General features: G+C 36.4%; 2 protein-coding genes across 5 annotated transcripts in view; both read right to left on the bottom strand.

The window, feature by feature from the left end:
• LOC308685769 (insulin receptor substrate 1-B) overlaps positions 1-16,426 on the bottom strand; it is a 49,479-nt gene extending 33,053 nt beyond the window's left edge. The window contains exon 1 of the mRNA XM_081357758.1: positions 15,721-16,426. Coding sequence (XP_081213884.1) covers positions 15,721-16,069 — 349 coding nt within the window. The 5' untranslated portion in view covers positions 16,070-16,426. The remainder of the gene's footprint in view (positions 1-15,720) is intronic.
• A 1,622-nt stretch (positions 16,427-18,048) lies between these two features.
• The window catches only part of agfg2 (ArfGAP with FG repeats 2), a 16,238-nt gene continuing 15,835 nt past the window's right edge, over positions 18,049-18,451 (bottom strand). For all 4 annotated transcript variants that reach the window (XM_081393329.1, XM_081393332.1, XM_081393330.1 and 1 more), the window contains one exon: positions 18,049-18,451. This exon is cut by the window's right edge and continues 1,103 nt beyond it. The gene's annotated coding sequence lies outside the window, so the exon portion shown is untranslated.

The following is an 18,451-nucleotide window of genomic DNA, read 5'->3' as shown; positions in this document are numbered from 1 at the left end:
TAGGCAGTGCCAAACCTTTTATAGTCCAATTGATTTTCTTTAGAAAAACCTAGGACATTGAGGCCATTAGCTTGGTTACTTCTCGATTTTTCCTACTGAGAAAGCATGCACATCTTCATTAAATCAACTCTCCTTTCTGCATGAGTTTCCAACAAGTCTTTTGTTTGTTCTCTAAAAGGTAAGGCCTGAAGCACCTGGTTAATAACAGAAAGAGTGCAAATCAGTTGACAGATTGAGGAGATGTTCACTGATAGTAAAGGTTCTCATTCTCTCCCTCTCTATTAGTACAAGTGCTGGCAAAGTCCTACAACCAACAGCTCTGTGAAAACACACAAGATGTTCATAATCCTGTAGGAACTCGCTCTTCAAGTCTGTTTCAAATTTGATGACTTTTCTTAATCTGCTGCAGCTTGCCCCCCAAAACCTGCTTGTCGAAATCATTACTCTCCGGTGTTTGCATAATATTTGCTAGACACAAGTTTGAATAATTTTACTAACTGTATCAACACCCCTCTATGATCTGGAAATAGTGGAGGTCTCATTACTATACTATGCAAAATACGCTATTTTAGTGCATAGCGTTTGTGACGCTAAATCAGAGTCAGTGTCCCTGCAAAAAAGGCATGTTCAAACGCTACTTCACTGCTTGTACTTATTGTTTGGATACACTTAGCTCTAGTACACTACACACACAAAGAACACGTCATTGTACCCAGCCTCTTGCTGTGAATCTGAGAATCACAATGCTTCCAACACAGATGAAACAATTACAACCATATGCACAAAAAGCACACAGAGCATGCATAAGAAGGATCACCCTCCTCTTCTGTCTGACAAACATATCCGGTACCGTTTCCAGAACATTTCTGTAGTGGTCACAAAATTGCATCATGTATTCTTTCTTCCGTTCTTTCACTTAAATGGAAGAATGAGCAGCTTCATTCAAAGGTGGTTTTGCCCCAGTCTATGCGTGTTTGATTTTATGTGTTCTAGGCTCATCTGAATGCTGGTGCGAACTTAAGTGAGGTTGGTAGCCTGCATTAGATGAGTCAGAGACAAAGCCACACATTACTTTTTAATGAGTATCCATACGAAGGAACTCTCTCTCTCTCTCTGCCTGCCCTACTCTCCTGAACACTTGCTTTTAAAAAATACACAGTGTACATTTTAAAATGCAAGAAAATAATAGAAATGAAGAGTCTTAAAGTAACAGAAATAACCAGATGTTTTGATTTGGTTGCTAAACCATTGGTAGTGAGTTTCTACATTGTGTGATTGCAAGATGGTTATTTAGCACTGGATCAAAAAAAAAAAAAAATCACTCACAAGTCTCTATGATATTTACTAGATATTTGGTCCCTCCTTCAGTGGACCTATTTCTTGATGTGAGACTAAACAAGAGGTCTCAGAAAGCCCTCATCATTCGACAGCCACCCCTCATTCTTTCAAACACTTCTCTGTGTTTATAATCAGCACTTGCTTCAAACTTTGCACAAGCACACACCACATGAGGCTGGCTGTGGTCCCTGGCCTGTACCTTTATACTTCGAACATTCTGTCCCGATCGAATCCCTCCATTTGATTTTGTGTCTATATTGTGATTGATATTGACATCAGAGCACGATCAACATTTTTACAGCAACTTTGAGCAACTGTGCCAGAATAGGTGGGAATGCATCATTGTAGCAGCAACTGGCTGCTGATCTCATGAGAACAGAATTTCACAGTACATCTACAATTACGAGGAGGGCCTTGCTAAACACTAGCGTGATGTCTACAAAAAACATGGCAGCAGGGTCATACATAAATCAGAACTTTACTAAAGCTTTCATGAGGCCGTGAAAGACAGGTGAAGGAAAACAGTTGTGTCAGGAAGTGCACACGGGGAGAACAAAAATAGCTATTATTTTCAGTGCGTGTGTATATCAAATAAAGCTGAACCTAAATGTTAGAATAGTCCTCCTAATCCAGCTTAATATGCAGAGACAACTAGCAGTCATTTCAGGAGTGTAAACACTATGGGACTGTGGTGCTTTCAAAACATTGCTCCCTCTATTCAACATTAACTAAAACATACTTATATTAAAACTAGTTATTTATTTTTATTAGTTAAGTTGTTTTTAGTTGCATTATCGGTTTCCCGTTTATTTTGCATGACTAGGTCATTCTCCTTAGCTCTAGATCAGATTAAATAAACCCAATAAATATGATCAGATTAATTATCCATATAATTAATGGTCATATACCCCTGCCATTCTTTATTAGATCAAAAATAGAGTAAAACCAGTTATATTGTGAAATATGATTGCAGTTTAAAATAAACTGCTTTCAATTTTATTTTGAAATATAATTTATCCCTGTGATTCAAGCTGAATTTTCAGCATCATTACTCTAGTCTTGAGTGTCACATGATCTTCAGAAATTATTATGAAATATTTGTTCTTATTATTAATTAAAACAGTTGTGCTGCATAATATTTTTGTGCAACCATGATGCATTTTATTTCAGGATTCGTTGATGAACAGTAGTATCAGCATTTATTTGAAATGGAAATACTTTGTAACATTATAAATGTCTTTGCTGTCACTTTTGATCAATTTAAAATGTAATGCATCCTTGCTTTAAATGCACAAATACTCAGCATTGGTGGTAACGCATTACACGTTTCGGGAGTTACGTAATCAGTTTACTTTTTTCAAGTAACTAAAGTAACGCATTACTTTTAAATTTACAACATAATATCTGCGTTTACTCAAATACGTAACACAAGTTACTTTGTTTTCACATTTTTTTGACTGACAGTTCACATGTTGAGAGAAATCATGAGTAAGTGCAGAGGCGTTGTGTGTGTGAACATGATGGATATTGTAGCTGTAGACTCATCTCACTTGCACAAAAGCACATTCAGAATTCCTCAAAATGAATAAAAACAGTGAAATGCAAACTCAGAATAATATGCAAACCTGCTATAATTAAATGTTACATTACACAAATATACTTTATATATTTAATCTCACTTTATTAACCAATGTCTTTGCTGCCGACCTTCGATGATCCCATTCAACCATAGGAATATGCAAAAATGACTTTATATAAACATTGTTTACTTTAATTGCTAAAATAAGAGTGTTGCGTTTTATTCTCCTGCGTCCTATTCTTCTACGATCCAGAATGGCAACACAGCTGAAAGGTTTGTTTGAGCTCTGCCTTCTACTGCACAGGTGTGAATTTACATTTCCTTCAGCCTGAGGCTTTTTTTGTCATTAAAAAACAAACAAGCAAGCCTAGATTAGAAAAAGTAACACAAAACAACAACAACAATGCATTACTTTCCATAAAAAAAATTACTAAGTAACTCAATCAGTTACTTTTTTAGGGTGTAACGCAATATTGTAATGCATTACCTTTAAAAGTAACTTTCCCCAACACTGCACAACCACTGACACAGACACACTCACACACACACACACACACATACTGTTATCGCCTATGTTTGTTGGCAGTGTAAGGTCTTTTCTTGCACAGGCCGGATAGATAATAACACACTGATAATTGTTTAGCACACAAACACTAAGAAATTAGGTCACAAATAACAAAGCGATTTAGTCTGGCAAGGTCAATGCAACTGTGGCAGTGTATGGCGCAAACCAATCCAACAAAATGACCTAAAATTCAGCTTCAGGCCACATCCATCACTTATTAGCTTAAGTCTCGATTCATTTGGATCCATGAATTACATTTAATCCAGTGTTGTGGCTCCATCTGAGCTTAAGTCTGCCGTCATCATTATACTCACTCGGTATTTTGGAGGAGGAACATAGCAGTGCTGGCGGTATGCGTGTTACCTTACACCAGCGGAGGGATGGGGTGGGGGGGTTCAAGGGATTTGAGGGGAACAGGAACTGTTACATAAGCGTTGTTTTGAAGCGTAGATGCAGCACAAATCGCAGCTGTCTTTAAATAAATAAACATATTTCCTTAAAATTCAAATGCTGAACTATACAATCAGCAAAACACTATAAATGTTTTACAATGCAACCTAAGAATCTAAATCAAGCGATACATAATAAAACATTTATAAAATATATTATTCATTATGACTGCATCCACCTGAATACATTATGCAATGCAAATGAGTCAAGAAATGAGTCACTATACTGTTTCATCCTGTAAACGTATTTTTAACAGCTATAGGCGTAAAGCTATTATGATAGCCAGTAACATGAACAATCACTTCAGCTGTTAAACTGAGATTTGTGTGCACGTGAGCACATTAGGGTTTTAAAATCAGGCCTAATTGCGGTTTTTAGGACCAAAGTTCAGTCCTGATCTTTCTTATTCCTGGTACTTGGAAAGATAAGCAGAATGAGAGTACAGAAACAGCTGTGTGTGTAAGTGTCCCTGTCTGTCTCAAGTCTTTCCCTCAGCAAACAGAAGAAGGACTCACACATAAACTCTAGATAATGTCAAGGTGGCTTCTGAGGTATGGTATTAGTTGTGAAAATTTAGGTTGCAATATAAAAACATCTAATTCAAACAAGCTTGGGTGTAAGTTCAAGCAGCTGTTGAGGTTTTAAGTTACTTCAATATGCGTTCTTGTATGTGTAGACGACTCTTACTTGCAAGTTGACACAAATCAAAAAATGTTTTAGTAACTGTTCAGTAAATGTTTAAGATGTCATTTGTAAGGATGGTCTGTCAACTCTTGAGCACATTTTGTTCATCCCAGTATTACTCAACACTCACCAAAGGGAACACTAGTGACTTCACAAAACTATTTAACATTTACAAAAACACTAAATAGAGCTAAAACATCTATAGAGTTGTGCAGGTTTGACGTTATAACCGGGAAGACTAATTCTCTCAAGGTTTCCTATGAGGTTTTTTTAATGGGGTTTTTCAATTTATGAGTTAAATAAAGCCTGTGGTAAACATAACTTGATGATACGCTGACGTTTTGTTCTACAACGTAAACTGCACACACTCACACCCCAAACTTATCTAGTTACTTATTAGAAAAAATGAACATAACTGTTTCAAAAATCGTGTTTTCGGTATGGGTGTGCAGTTTAGTTGTAGAACAAAATGTCCCAAGTATTGTCACAACACAACATGAATACATTATGTATTAAATAAGCCATCATTTGCAATAATGAGCAGCAAGGGGAGATTATTCGTCCAGTGTCCTCCAAGGACTGAGTGATCTTGATCCAACTGGGAAGGCTCACAACTTTACAAACAATCTTCACATGGCAACCTTTAAAGTGCCCCTATTATGTTTTTTTTCCGAATATTACCTTTTATGCAGTGTGTAATATCGCTTTTTGTGAATGTAAAAGGTCTGTAAAGTGCGTGATAAATAAAGTTATTGTCTCCTAAAAGAAAGAATCGACTCTGAACTGTTGAAACGAGTCGTCAGTAATTCCAGTTTCACTTCCTGTTACAAATCTACATAGCAATGTAGCTCATTTGCATAATGCCAGTCTATGGTGTTCATTGGCTGCCTGTGAACAACGTCTACTCTGACCCTCAAACACTGTAGTTGTAGCTGAGACTGGAAGAGTTTGGTTCATGTTGGTCATGTCGAGAAGACGCTGTTTCAGCGCTGAGAATCCACTTTGATCACTTCAAAAGAATGAGGACTCGCGCCAGAATTGATACGGAAAAACCGATGCATCGTTCACATCACTGTGGATCAAGAGCTGAGGAAGATCCGGAGCTGAAATTCAGATATGGTAATTGCATTTAGTTTTTGACACACAATGTAAGCTGTAGACCAATCACAACAGAATGGGCCGTCTGACCAATCAGAGCAGAGTAGCTCTCGGAAAGGAGGGGTTTAGAGAGACGTTTCAAACGAACCGTTTTCAGACTTTTTGAGAAATGGGGTGATGTGCAATGTATATTATGAGAACATTAAAGTGTACCTATTGTAGCAGACCTCCAAAACAAAATTAGGAACCTTTAAAAGAGCATAATAGGGGCAGTTTGCAATAGTTCATCTAGTTTTACCACAACGAATTCACAAGTGTCCCCTGTATACTCACAAACACACGAACTTTCTAAGTTCCTTTCGCACATGTGTTTTCTGTTATCACAACACACACACAAAAACACACAAATGCTGGCACTGCCACGTTAACCCAGATGAACCCTTTGCTGGTCAGCATTATCATGAAGTTTCCAGATCTGCTTGTGGTTTTCAGTTTCAGTGCCACATGGAAGCATATTAGTGGTTTTCACTCTGCCAAACTCCAGCTGGAGTGATGAAAGATGTAACGAGCGAGAGGACGAGTCTGCTGTCCACACCAGCAGCTGATATTGGCCAATCAGCACACACACACTGACACAAACAGATTTCATTTACAAGGCAATTCCACTTCTAGCATATAACACTGAAAAAGTTGACTACAAAAGAGATCAAATAAAGTACATTTTGTATAAGCAACTTAAAATAATAAACATCTAGAACATCCTGAGCAAGTTCAGTTTGATAACTAATGATGCACTTGAATAATTTAATAAGCGTAAAACTTCATCAAAGCATGGGGAATTATGATGACATAAATGTTTGGTTTTTAGATTTAAGACATGTTTTAGCTCTATGTAACTGTTTTTGATTATATTTTGGTGCAGAAGTCAAGCCACCATTAAGAGTAAGTAATCTTTGGTGAAGTTTCTTCCATTGAGTATTTTCAACTTGTTAGTAACTGCTACTACTAGTCATGTTGTAGGCTATTTACTCTTCAAAATTCATAAAAGTTGTGTTCATTTGTGAAGATTATCATGATGAACAAAACATGTAAGAATCGTAAGCTTTTGTTAGTCACATACCCTATCTTCTGCAATAATCCAAAAGCCAATGGAAAAATCCTTTTGGGTTTTGTCAAGTGAACCAGCGTGATCATCCCTGCACTACTCTATTGTGTAATGTTAATCCTCAGTTGTGTATAAATACAAGCTTATTGAACTTGGATCCACAAGTAAAAAACATTAGGCTACTTTTTTAGTTCATATAGAGCTCCAATTCTGTTTGACCAACTTTAATTGTTGTTGAGTATTGAATATGTCGGGTATACTGACAAATGTCTTGAAGCTAGTTGCCTCAAGTTTTTCTCAACTGTTCAAAAATGTTGTTATAAATCTCATGGGTGTCATTCGCTTTGAGATAGAAAAGTAAAAAGATTGCAATTCCGTTTAATGCCGCTAGTGGCGCAGACTCACAGACTTTACAATCACATCACTTTTATGCTTTGATATTTTCAGAAGTGCTGAGAGAGAAATACTCAAAATATTAGCTCCAAAATGAATACATTATAGGGGAACATCATCCAAAATTAGTAAGACAACGTACCTGATTCAACAGTGACCCACAGGTGAGAGATTTGACAAGAGCTTGCGTAACTTAACCGTCGGTAGCGGCGTCGCTGTATCCGTCAGGCGCGCGTAAAATAATAACATCAACGGGTTAGTATTTGTGTTTACTACGAGTATAATTTAAACACCTTTATTAAACAACTCCCAAGCAAGCGACATTATTTAGTAGGAGTTGTTTAGTCCGTTTCTCTCGCGAGCGCGTGTTCCCCCCATTAAAGCTCCAGGAGAACAAATAAAAGAGGAACTAAGTTAATATTACCAAAGCAGTGAATGTAATGGTTTAATATGCAATATTTAGATATTACAATAACGAATAAAAATCACATAGGCTATAGTTGAATATTAATCTAACATAAACACATGTAGGCTATTTCCTCTTTGGCCTACGCATTCTAATATGGTCAAACTTTGGTGTATTAAAAAATATTTTTTGTAGGCTACTTATTTATTTGATCATCAATTAACCAACCTACAATATTTTGTCAACAAAGACTAGGTTTACAGTACAGTATTACACAATGACCATGAGCAGAGAATGTGTGATACAAGATTAAATAATTATTATGATTGTTTTTCTTTTTATTCAGATTGTTATCAGCCATACAAATCCTGACTTGACTGTAAGTAAATATTTAATGTGATGCATTGGTCCAGTGAGATCAGGTCTTCCTTAGTATATTTGCTTATTTCTGAACTGAAACTTTAGAACATCTAAACAATATTCCGATTATAATTATCCATAAAATGATTATATAACATATTTAATTTGACAACTTAATTGCTACCGTACATGGAGCTGACTCTACTATAATCATTTGTCAGTGGTGATGTTTTTGTTTCAACTATGAGGGATTTTGGGTCATAATCCACCCTAATTTAACTCTATTTTAATCAACCAAAATTGCAGCTATACATCAGTGGATGTTTCGTTAACGTTTTGTGATTTTACTACTCCCAGGTTCCTTTCTGTGGCTGATAAGAACTGCAAAGACCATTCAGCAAAACATTAAAAATAATAAATTCCCGCAGCGTTAGATACATTTCTGCTGCAAGACGTTTCCTACAGTGTGAAGACAAAATCATTCATGGAAAGAGGACGGGAAGGGAGGGAAGATGGACCGTAAATGACGCATATACGATTAATGGCACTCTCCTGTTTGGTACACTGTGAACAAGCAATAGAAAAAATAAGCAGATTTCTGTGAAAATCGCTGCTTTGTTGTTTAAGCCAGGAGAAGTGCAGTCATTTCCCAGAAGTTGATTCGGTCTAAGTGGCGCTTCAGCTGGTGAGTGATTGCTGCCACGTCTTAATCCATTATCTTTAGACTCAGTCTAGAATTATATTTTTAAAGGGTTGGCTTTTTAAATTCTGTCATTAATTACTCCCCCTCATGTCGTTTCAAACCCGTGAGACTTTCCTTCATCTTCTAAACACAAATGAAGATATTTTTGATGAAATCTGAGAGATTCCTGTCCCTCCATTAACAGCTACACAACTTTGACACTTCAAAAAGTTCATAAAGAGATTGTAAAACTAATCCATATGAATTGAGCAGTTTAGTGTTTTAAACACTTTTTATCTGAATTTTCTAGAGACTCGATCGATTTATATGATGAACAGATTTCATTTATGCATTTATTCACATCACATTTAAACATTGATCAGCGAACTCAACTGAACATGCTTGAATGAACCTCATTGGTTCTTGCTGACGTTCAAACGTGATGCGTAACATGAGAATGAACCTCATTGGTTCTCGCGTGTCAAGCGAACATGCTTTGGCTTTGTTTACCACAACTGATGTGTGAGTTGATGAATGTTTACATGTGAATAAAAGCCTAAATTAAATCTGTTAATTATATAAAGTGATCGAGTCTCTTCAGAAAATTTGGACTAAACCTCTCGATTCATTTGGATTAGTTTTACGATCTCTTTATGAACTTTTTGAAGCATCAAAGTTAGTTGTGTAGCTGTCAATGGAGGAACAGAAAGCTCTCAGATTTCATCAAAAAGATTTACATTTGCATTCAGAAGATGAACGAAAGTCTTTCAGGTTTGGAACGACATGAGGGTGATTAATTAATGACTGAATTCACATTTTTGGGTGAACTGTTCCTTTAAGAAATATCTCCCTGCCAACTGAACCCAACAACCCTACTCTGACTCGCAGCCCGCAGATATCAACAATGAAACAAAACAATAGATGTCCTTTTCTTTCCTTTAAAGATTAAATCAGGAAACAAGAAAATTAAGTCAACAAATCATGTGCATATGTGTGAAGGTCTGTATAATGTGGGAAAATTCTGGCCAAAATGACTAATATGTTAATCCCTGAGCTATTTGCGCTCGGTTCTCTGTACTTATTCGGCTTACAGTATGTATCATTGTTCTGCAGAGTTTATCATGAATCAGCATGACTGACTGCATGAAGCTCATGTGGTCACCATCACTACTCAGGGCTCCTAGCTTGGAAATGAATGGAAAGTCATTTTCAAATCTGGATAAGTATGGGAAAAAAGAAAACAGAGTGGGAAAAAATTTGTCTTTGTCATAATTAGGCTAAGTGGTTGTCGAACACGACTGAATGAATTTGAGGCGCACATTTTCATTAAGCAAAACTTTTGAACTTCACTGTGTACTTTGCATGTTTGGTGATCGTGCAACATAAAACCACTTTTACGATATCAAATTAATCTGTCAGAGGTGAATATATGCGTGTTATATAGCGTTTTAGGATTCTTCTCATCATATAAGCGCATGTTTTCACTTTGAGAAAACCAATGAAGACAACAACATCATCTATACCAAATATAATGCGGTTAGAACCATTTATGTTAAATGTTTGAAAAATCTACAGAGAGTTTTGCAAATTTAAATCTGGAAAAATTAAAATTTTAAATGAAAAATGTATAGGAACCCTGATTGTGATTAACACAAGCTTTTTTCATATCGTACATTTTTTATATATATATAACAATGTAAATATTCATTAATATTAACATAAATATGATTAAAATATGTATTTTAATATGCATTTTCTAGCTCACTGTCACGAATCTTAAGTCTCTATTGTGAGTCACCATTGATAAACGTATGTGCTTCTTCTCATTTGCCTTTTAATAACAATGTATTAATTTAAACATAATTTTGTGTAGGATTGAACTATTTTACTAAACTACAAAATAAAGGCAACTAAAACACGTTGAATTAAACTAAAACATTGAATCTACTTGAATTAAATTTTCAAGTAGAAAGACAAGTAGAATTGTATTTTCTTGTTAAACGTACTCCCATAATCCCAAAAAGTTTTAGTTACGACTTCAAACTATTATTTACAGTGAGCCTAATACAACCAGAAAGAAGCTGTTGCTGGGCTAGTCCTGAGAACTGCTTTATATACTGTACAGTGAGGAGCCAAGTGGATATTTCTGTCACAGGCTTACATTTCAGGATCTGGTCATGTTTAAGCAGCACTTCAGTTGTTATACGGGGTGCATGAGGGTCAAACAGTAGGAAGCTTGCCGCTGAATAGCAGACTCAAGCCCTCTGTGATCTGCTTCATTACATCAGATTTAGCATTAAAATAGAACAAGCTCTGCCGTTGGCTGTGTGTTTGTGTGTGTGTGTGTCCAAGATCTCACAGAGACAATAATTACCAGCACATTAAGGAGATGAGAGAGGCTTAGGGAAGTTTAACCTTTGAGCCATGAGCCAGACTGGCATCACATACTGTACAAACACACAGACACACAGTGTTTTCCTTGAGACGGCAATGGCGATGTGATGTGGTGCTGTGTAAAGTAAAGAAAGATTTGTTTGATTTCACAAAGGTCATTACTGTTTCCAAATAAACATTTAGTCAGAATAGGCTACATGCATTACATGGCTTCATCTTTGGAATTGACTAAACAAGGTATTTCGATTCATAAATTGAGCAGAAAGTAGCATTTGATTCTAAAAGAGACCAGACAGCGGCTCCGTGGGTTTCACCTGCAAATATTGCTCACGTGAGGTGCCAATGGTGAGAAAACCAGTTCCTCCAACCTAATTTCTTCTCTCTGTTTGCAGCTGTACAAATACCAAACATGGAAAATCTGCTCACAGCGGCGAGTCTGCTTGGTATTTGTTCAATTGAATTTGGCATTCGAAATCCACACGACACCAGGAATGCAGGTGAGTTTCCCAGGACCCTCCTTTATTCACATATGCACTACTGTTCAAAAGTTTGGGGTCAGCTCTCATGCTCAACAAGGCTGCATTTATTTAATAACAAAAATAACAGCAATATTGTGAAATATTATAATATTTGAATATATTTTATAATATAAATGTCAATTATTCTTGTGATGTCGGAGATACATTTTCAGCATCATTTCTATTTCATCATTTCATAAGACTTTCGTTCATCTTCAGAACACAAATGAAGATCTTTTTGATGAAATCTGAGAGTTTTCTGTCCCTCCATTGACAGTTACGCAACTACCACTTTGACTCTTCAAAAAGTTCATAAAGAGATTATAAAACTAATTTATATGAATTGAACGGTTTAGTCCACATGTTCTGAAGAGACTCTATTGCTTTATATGATGAACAGATTGAATTTAGGCTTTGTTTTTCAAAGATTAACGAAAGTCTTACGTGCTTGGAATGACATAAGGGTGATTCAATTATGACAATTTTTCCATTGTTCGGTGATCTATCCCTTTCATATATGATTGGAAAACATTACTTTTTTTCAGGATTCTTTGAAAAAGTTCAAAATAACAACATAAATGTCTTTACTGACACTTTTGATTAGTTGAATGCATTCTTTCTGAAAAAAAAAAAAGTGTTTCTTACTTACTGAACCCAAATTTTTGCACAATGATGTGTGTTTATCTGGCCCTTCTGATAAACACTCCTCTAAACATTTTCTTTATATGAAAAAATAGTTAACACCAACTTTTTTTAGCTTTGTTTTTCAATACATGTTTTGCTAAGTTCAGCCTCTGAACCAAACGGTTCAGCATTGTTCTTCGCTGTTTTCGAAACTTTCCACTGTTGATGCTTCTTCTAATGACTGTGGTCTATGTTCAGATGTGGTTAGTCAGGAATATACTGACAAAATAGACAGCTCGAAAATCCAAAACCTTAGTCAAAGGGAAAATATTCAACTGTTTGCCCCACTTAACTCCCTACCCACAGTGCAATGGTTGATCAGGGTGCAAATTCTTGTGCTTGCCAGTAAATATCCAAGATCGTGATTACCAGATAAATCTCAGTTGTATGTAAACATCAAAACACAGATCCTGTGGGTTTTTAAAAGCCTATTATAATTCAATAAACAGAATACCTAGTGCGTGGCAAGTCAAGTTATGTCAGTATGTTGAGATTACAAACATTGATGCATGCAAAGTGAATGACTGAATAAATCAGTGAGAAAGAAAACAAATGTTTGAAGGAACAGGCTATAGAGACAAACCCCAGACTCGATGAATAGCATATGAATGAATCAAAGCGGATGAAACTGAAATATCATCCCCAGTGTAATTTGAGATTACTGTTGGACAGATTCCCAATCATCATGCCTAGTAATGTCTGTAAAGAATATGGACGGGGAGTAAAGGCATTAAGATGTGTAAAAGTGAGTATGGAAAACATTCCCACAGGTCATTTAGCAGTTGTCATGCCCATCAACAGGTCAAGCCCAGCAGAAAGCAAGTATAGAGGGAAGACAGATGTCAAAATGTTTTAACAGCGAATCAGCAGACTGGTTTGTTTAGCTTGTTAAGTTCGGGGGTTTATGGACGACAAATGGAGGGCCATCTCTATAGGCAGAGTGCCTGAAACTCGGCGTCATCTCCTTTACTCACCTTTCATCCCTGCCTTAACACACACGCACACATTCTGTCACTGTCTTTATCCCATGTAAATTCAACAAGGCTTTGCATTGCATTCAGAGTAAATATGTGAAATTCCACGCTTTGGTTGCAAACAAAACCTTTTTCAGTATCTGCACGTTTCTGTGTGTATGTAATATGAGATATTAAAGCACATATGGTATGGCATATGGTTGGTGTGTTCCTTATGCTCTCATTATGTAATGCAGTATAGCACCTTGGACTCTTGATATTGGTTTGCAAGGGTTGCGTCACATGTTGGGTTTGTTAGTTGTATCTCCAGGAGCCAAGGAACACGCGGGACTGTGTAATTGCTGTAGGAGTCACGGTCACTGCCCTTTTTGTATGTTTACTCTTTGCAAGTGTACCTGCTTTCGCCAGTACAGTTTATTCTAAAAGAGGAATGACGGGTTATATAATATTCAGTGTTTTTTTAAATACCAATTGTCCGTGTGATTTAATTTGCAGCTTTTAGGAAGCATTAATAGAGATTATTTAGTTGGGTTATTCCACACTAGTAGTATCACGACAGAAGACAGAAGTGTTGATCGTTTGTATAGGCCTAGCAGCCAAAAGAAATTAATGAAGAAAGCTTTGCAATTTGGCGTAAATTAAAAAAGTATAGTTTTCAATCGTTAAGATAGATTGCAAGTTGGTCAGTGTGAGTTAAATTCGCTATTTATTGATTGCTGTCTCTATAAATTAAATAAAAAAACGTAAGTACCATCATTATTTAGAATTTATTACAGATTATATATCACAAAAAAAACAATAATTTGTTTAAAATTAATTTGGGTTGCACTTGCACGAGAGGAACGTCGACAGATTAAAAATGTCTGCCAATTACTAAAGTTGAACTGAATCTCAGACGATTGAAAATGACTGAATATTAGAAAAGTCATTGAATAATTCGCCTATTCTAAATAACAGATATAAATGGAAAGTGTAACGTCATAACATTGCTCAAGTTGAGCTCTAGTGAGAAGACATGATAACGTGTGCTTGGGTTGTGTGGATAAGGACCACGCTGAGCTCCAGTAACAGCCTTTCCCTTCTTCGACAGCAAAGGAGGCCCCATACCCAACTTGGGGGCAACTACACTTCGCTGAAGAGGAAGAAAAACACTGTTGTTTCAACACCACGACCAGCAGCTGTACTACTAATGCAATGAGAAAGTCTGTGGAGGATGTATGGCAAGCTGTTTTAACATTTAATCCTTAAAACATACTAGTATCTATTTTCATGATACAAGTCTCTATTCTTATTTTTTAGATACTAGTAACTTTTTAGACCAAAGATATCTTGAATTTAATATGTATACTTTTTAAATGTACATTTCTGATTAGTATATAGACCTTATCTTTGATTACTGTTATTTCAAGCGTTTTTGGATTGTTCTGCTGATGAAACGCTGCAAAAATATCTTTCCGAGAGATTTCAGCAGACAAACTCCAGCCAACATGGGGTGTGGAACATTATAAGTGATCTAAGTAGGAGCTTAATACAGCTTTTTACAGCGGATGCAAATGAAAAAACACTAAATCCCTGACAGACTCACTCTAGGTCTATGCTAATAATACACTGAATATTAATGAACCAATAACAGAGATATCGGAAATAAGATGGCACTAGAGGTGATATGAATATGAATTATATGACACAAATATATTTTTAATTTATCGTTTTAAGCCATTATGTTTCACTGTTTGCCCGTTCTCGTGTTTCTTTGATGTTATTATTCATTCATTATCATCAATTAATTCATAGATGTCTGATACTACTGATACCACTATCAGCAGGCCAATTCGCTGTATTAGAGACACTGACCGCTTAAGAAACCGTGCAGAAAACAGTGAATGTACAAGCAAAGTAGTCTCAGTTTCACCAATAATAAGACCATCTCTGGTTTTGCTTCTGTCTGACAGAAAGAACGACTAGTGATTGTTCACACAGAAATGAAAATGTTGTCATCATTTACTCACCCACAAGTTGTTCCAAACCTGTATGAATTTCTTTCTTCTGCTGAAAACAAAAGAAGCTATTTTGAGGAATGACAGTGCCAAACCATTTGATGGACCCCATTGACTTTCATAGTATTTACATTCATCAACTGTTTGGCTACAAACATTCTTCAAAATATCTTATTTTGTGTTCTGCAGAAGAAAGAAGCTCACTCAGGTTTGGAACAACTTGAGGGCGAGTATATGACAAATTTTTATTTTGAGGGTGAACTATCTCTTTAAGAGACGCATCATTCTTAGTGTGCTGCATTTACAACATTCTTAGTGTGGTGCATTTTGATGCTATTAACAACATTGTGCTCTAATCTACCATTTCACACGTAGCTCCTATTTATTTTATTACCCAGGCCAGGCGGATTTAGATGCACTGACATGCAAGATGCAATTAAACGAAGCTTGCCACGTTAACACCTAATTTCACACACACATTTCCCAGACTTACTCTTGCATTGAAGTTCGACCATCGCCTGGTACCATTCCTCCTGATCCGTGTCGTTCTCCGCCGCCACCACGAAACTCTCAGCCCGTGTGTAGAGCACTATCATGTGCTTATTCTTCGAGTCGGCCCGTTTGTTGATGTTGAAGCACGTCTCCAGCGCAAGAGCCTTTTTGGGCACGGGAGCCTTGCCTCGAAATTTCTTCTCGCTTTCATAGTATTCGAGTCGGGCCGGGCCGCGTTCAGAAGCCGTCCGTAACACGAAGTACCGCCGGTGCATGGACTTCTGCTTGCGGAGATACCCGCTTTTACGGACGTCCTCGGTGCTATTCTGCAAATCTGCGTGGTTCTCCATGGCTCGCGGGGTCTGTTTCGCTCAACCAAAGTTAAATCCCGTTAAAAGTCGCAAACGACAACAAATGCGACCTCCGTTCCTTCTGAAAAGTCATGTGCGCATTGTCCAACAAGCAGTTTCTTTCCAAAAGTCCTGTCATCAAACGCTGCGCTTTGCCTGGGCAGAACGAGAACGCGCACACGCGAGCACATGTGCGAGAAATAGCGCAACTAACGTTACTACTATTTAGAAGAAGCTTTAGTTGAGTTGAATAATCTCATTACGGGAGCGTACAGTGGACAGTTCCCTGTCACCCCTCCTCTCCAGCGCAGCGTTCACTGCTACTGTGTGAAGCTCTGTCACTCATCAGTCTGCTGTAGTTTCTGTCTGTGTGTGTGTGTGTGTGTGTGTGTGTGTGTGTGTGTGTGTGTGTGAGAGAGAGAGAGAGAGAGGGAGAGAGGGGTAGCTGCTGTGCAGAGCACGAGGTTGCGGACCAGAATCGGATTTCATTCGCTTCTGGATTGTCCTGACTCAAAACTGCCTTACACAAATTTCACTTTTTTTAAAGGTCTTACCAGCTAACCCTTCTTGGCAAACAATTTTTCTTTTCTTTTTTGGCAAACATTTATTCTTAAGAAAAAAAAAATATATTTTTTGTTAGTAGCCTACTGAGCCTACTTATTAAAACGAGAATCCTTTTCAGTTTCACTAAAAATTGATTAGACTCTAAAACGTATTAATAGTGATTAGTATTTAATTAAATATATTCATTTGCCTTTGTGTCTAGTCAATTTTCCCATTAACTAAAACGGTAACTCTTTACAATTAGGTTTCATTAGTCAACTGCTTACTTTAGTTAACATGAACCAAGAATTAGTGTGAAATTACAGGTTAATAATTGCATTACTTTCACATTTCAAAGTTTGCAAACTGCACTTTGCAGTTGTCAAAAAAACTTGATTTTACTGTGAGTTAAAGTATTGGAAAACACAATTTACTTTAAACAAACAACATAATTCTGTATTTCTCCAGTGCACATGTACTAAATTACCCAGCATGCAGTGTGGCATGCATATATTATGCTTTGGATTTTCATGATTCTTGTTGGTTTCATCTGTGTTACTGTTGAACTTATTTTTGCTTCGCTTTTAGCAGTTTGTGTTGTTGGTTTATTTAGTCATTTTGGTTTATATAAGTGTTTTTATTACTTGTTGAGCGTCACCATTGTTGTGGTTTGTCTGTGCATCATTAGGTGATGTTTATAAGATTATATCATCTTTCAACAACGAATTTCAGCAGTTGCTTCACTAGTGCGAAAGATCCATCTACAAACATGAATTTGAAATAAGTTATTGGTAAATCTTCATGCTTAAATAATACTAAAACAAAATCTTCATATTCATGCTTGTGGTGATTACACTGTAAAAAGTGATCCGTTGACATAACTTAAAAAAGTGAGGAAAACCTGTTGCCTTAAAATTATTAAGTAAATAAACTTTGTGCATATGTGGAAGTTCACATAACTTAATTTTTTCAATTACATTAAGTTTATAACATAAGGAATAAATGTTAATTGTTACCATTGTCGTCATAAATATCGTGTTCATTTATTGCAGATAAATAGGAGTGACAATAGAGCAATTGTCCACAAGCGTTCAAAAGCAAGCAGTGTTGTAATAACCCTTTAATACATTCAGAAGATGCCAAACATTTTTGGTTTTACTTGTCACCAGGAGAAAAAACAGGTTTGTCTAGACATGATAAATAAATCAGTGATGCAGCTGTACGTCATAATTGTAATTCTAAAAAACACTTTATTTTACAGTGTCCTTGTTACATATCTTACAGGTATTTACCATAGTAATAACAGTAAATTATGCATAATAACATGCAACTAACCCTCAACCAAACCCTAACCCTATAGTAAGTACATGTTGTTAATCAATACTTAAATATATAATTACACTGTAACAATGACCCCTTAAAATAGTGTCTTAAATAAAATCTTAAAATTCTTTATTGAATACTGGATCACCTGTGACATCTAGTGGACTAACTGGTCCATTGCAATATTTGACAACGTGAACAGTAATGATAGGATTTCAGGTTCAAATCTACATTAAAAGGCGATGCACATATTTTTAGAAGCTGCAATGGTTCACCAAAAGTACTCAAATCTTCTCTCTTAATTCTTTTAGGTAAAGTATAGCATTTTGCAGTTTGACTTAATCTTGACTGCAATCACCCGGTCATAAAAATTAGACTAGGTCAGGTGAGAGGTGAAATTGATCCTTTTCATTTTAATTTTCACTTGAAAGCCCTAATGTTCATAGAGTGCAAATACATTCATAATGCGATAATGATCTTCACAGAAAAATATAAACGGAGCTGTCGTAAAAAGAT

The sequence above is a fragment of the Scardinius erythrophthalmus genome, assembly GCF_964197995.2.
Source record: "Scardinius erythrophthalmus genome assembly, chromosome: 2".
Classification (NCBI taxonomy): Eukaryota; Metazoa; Chordata; class Actinopteri; order Cypriniformes; family Leuciscidae; genus Scardinius; species Scardinius erythrophthalmus.
Note: the sequence above shows the minus strand (reverse complement) of the source record. Positions and strands in the feature narration are given on the sequence as shown.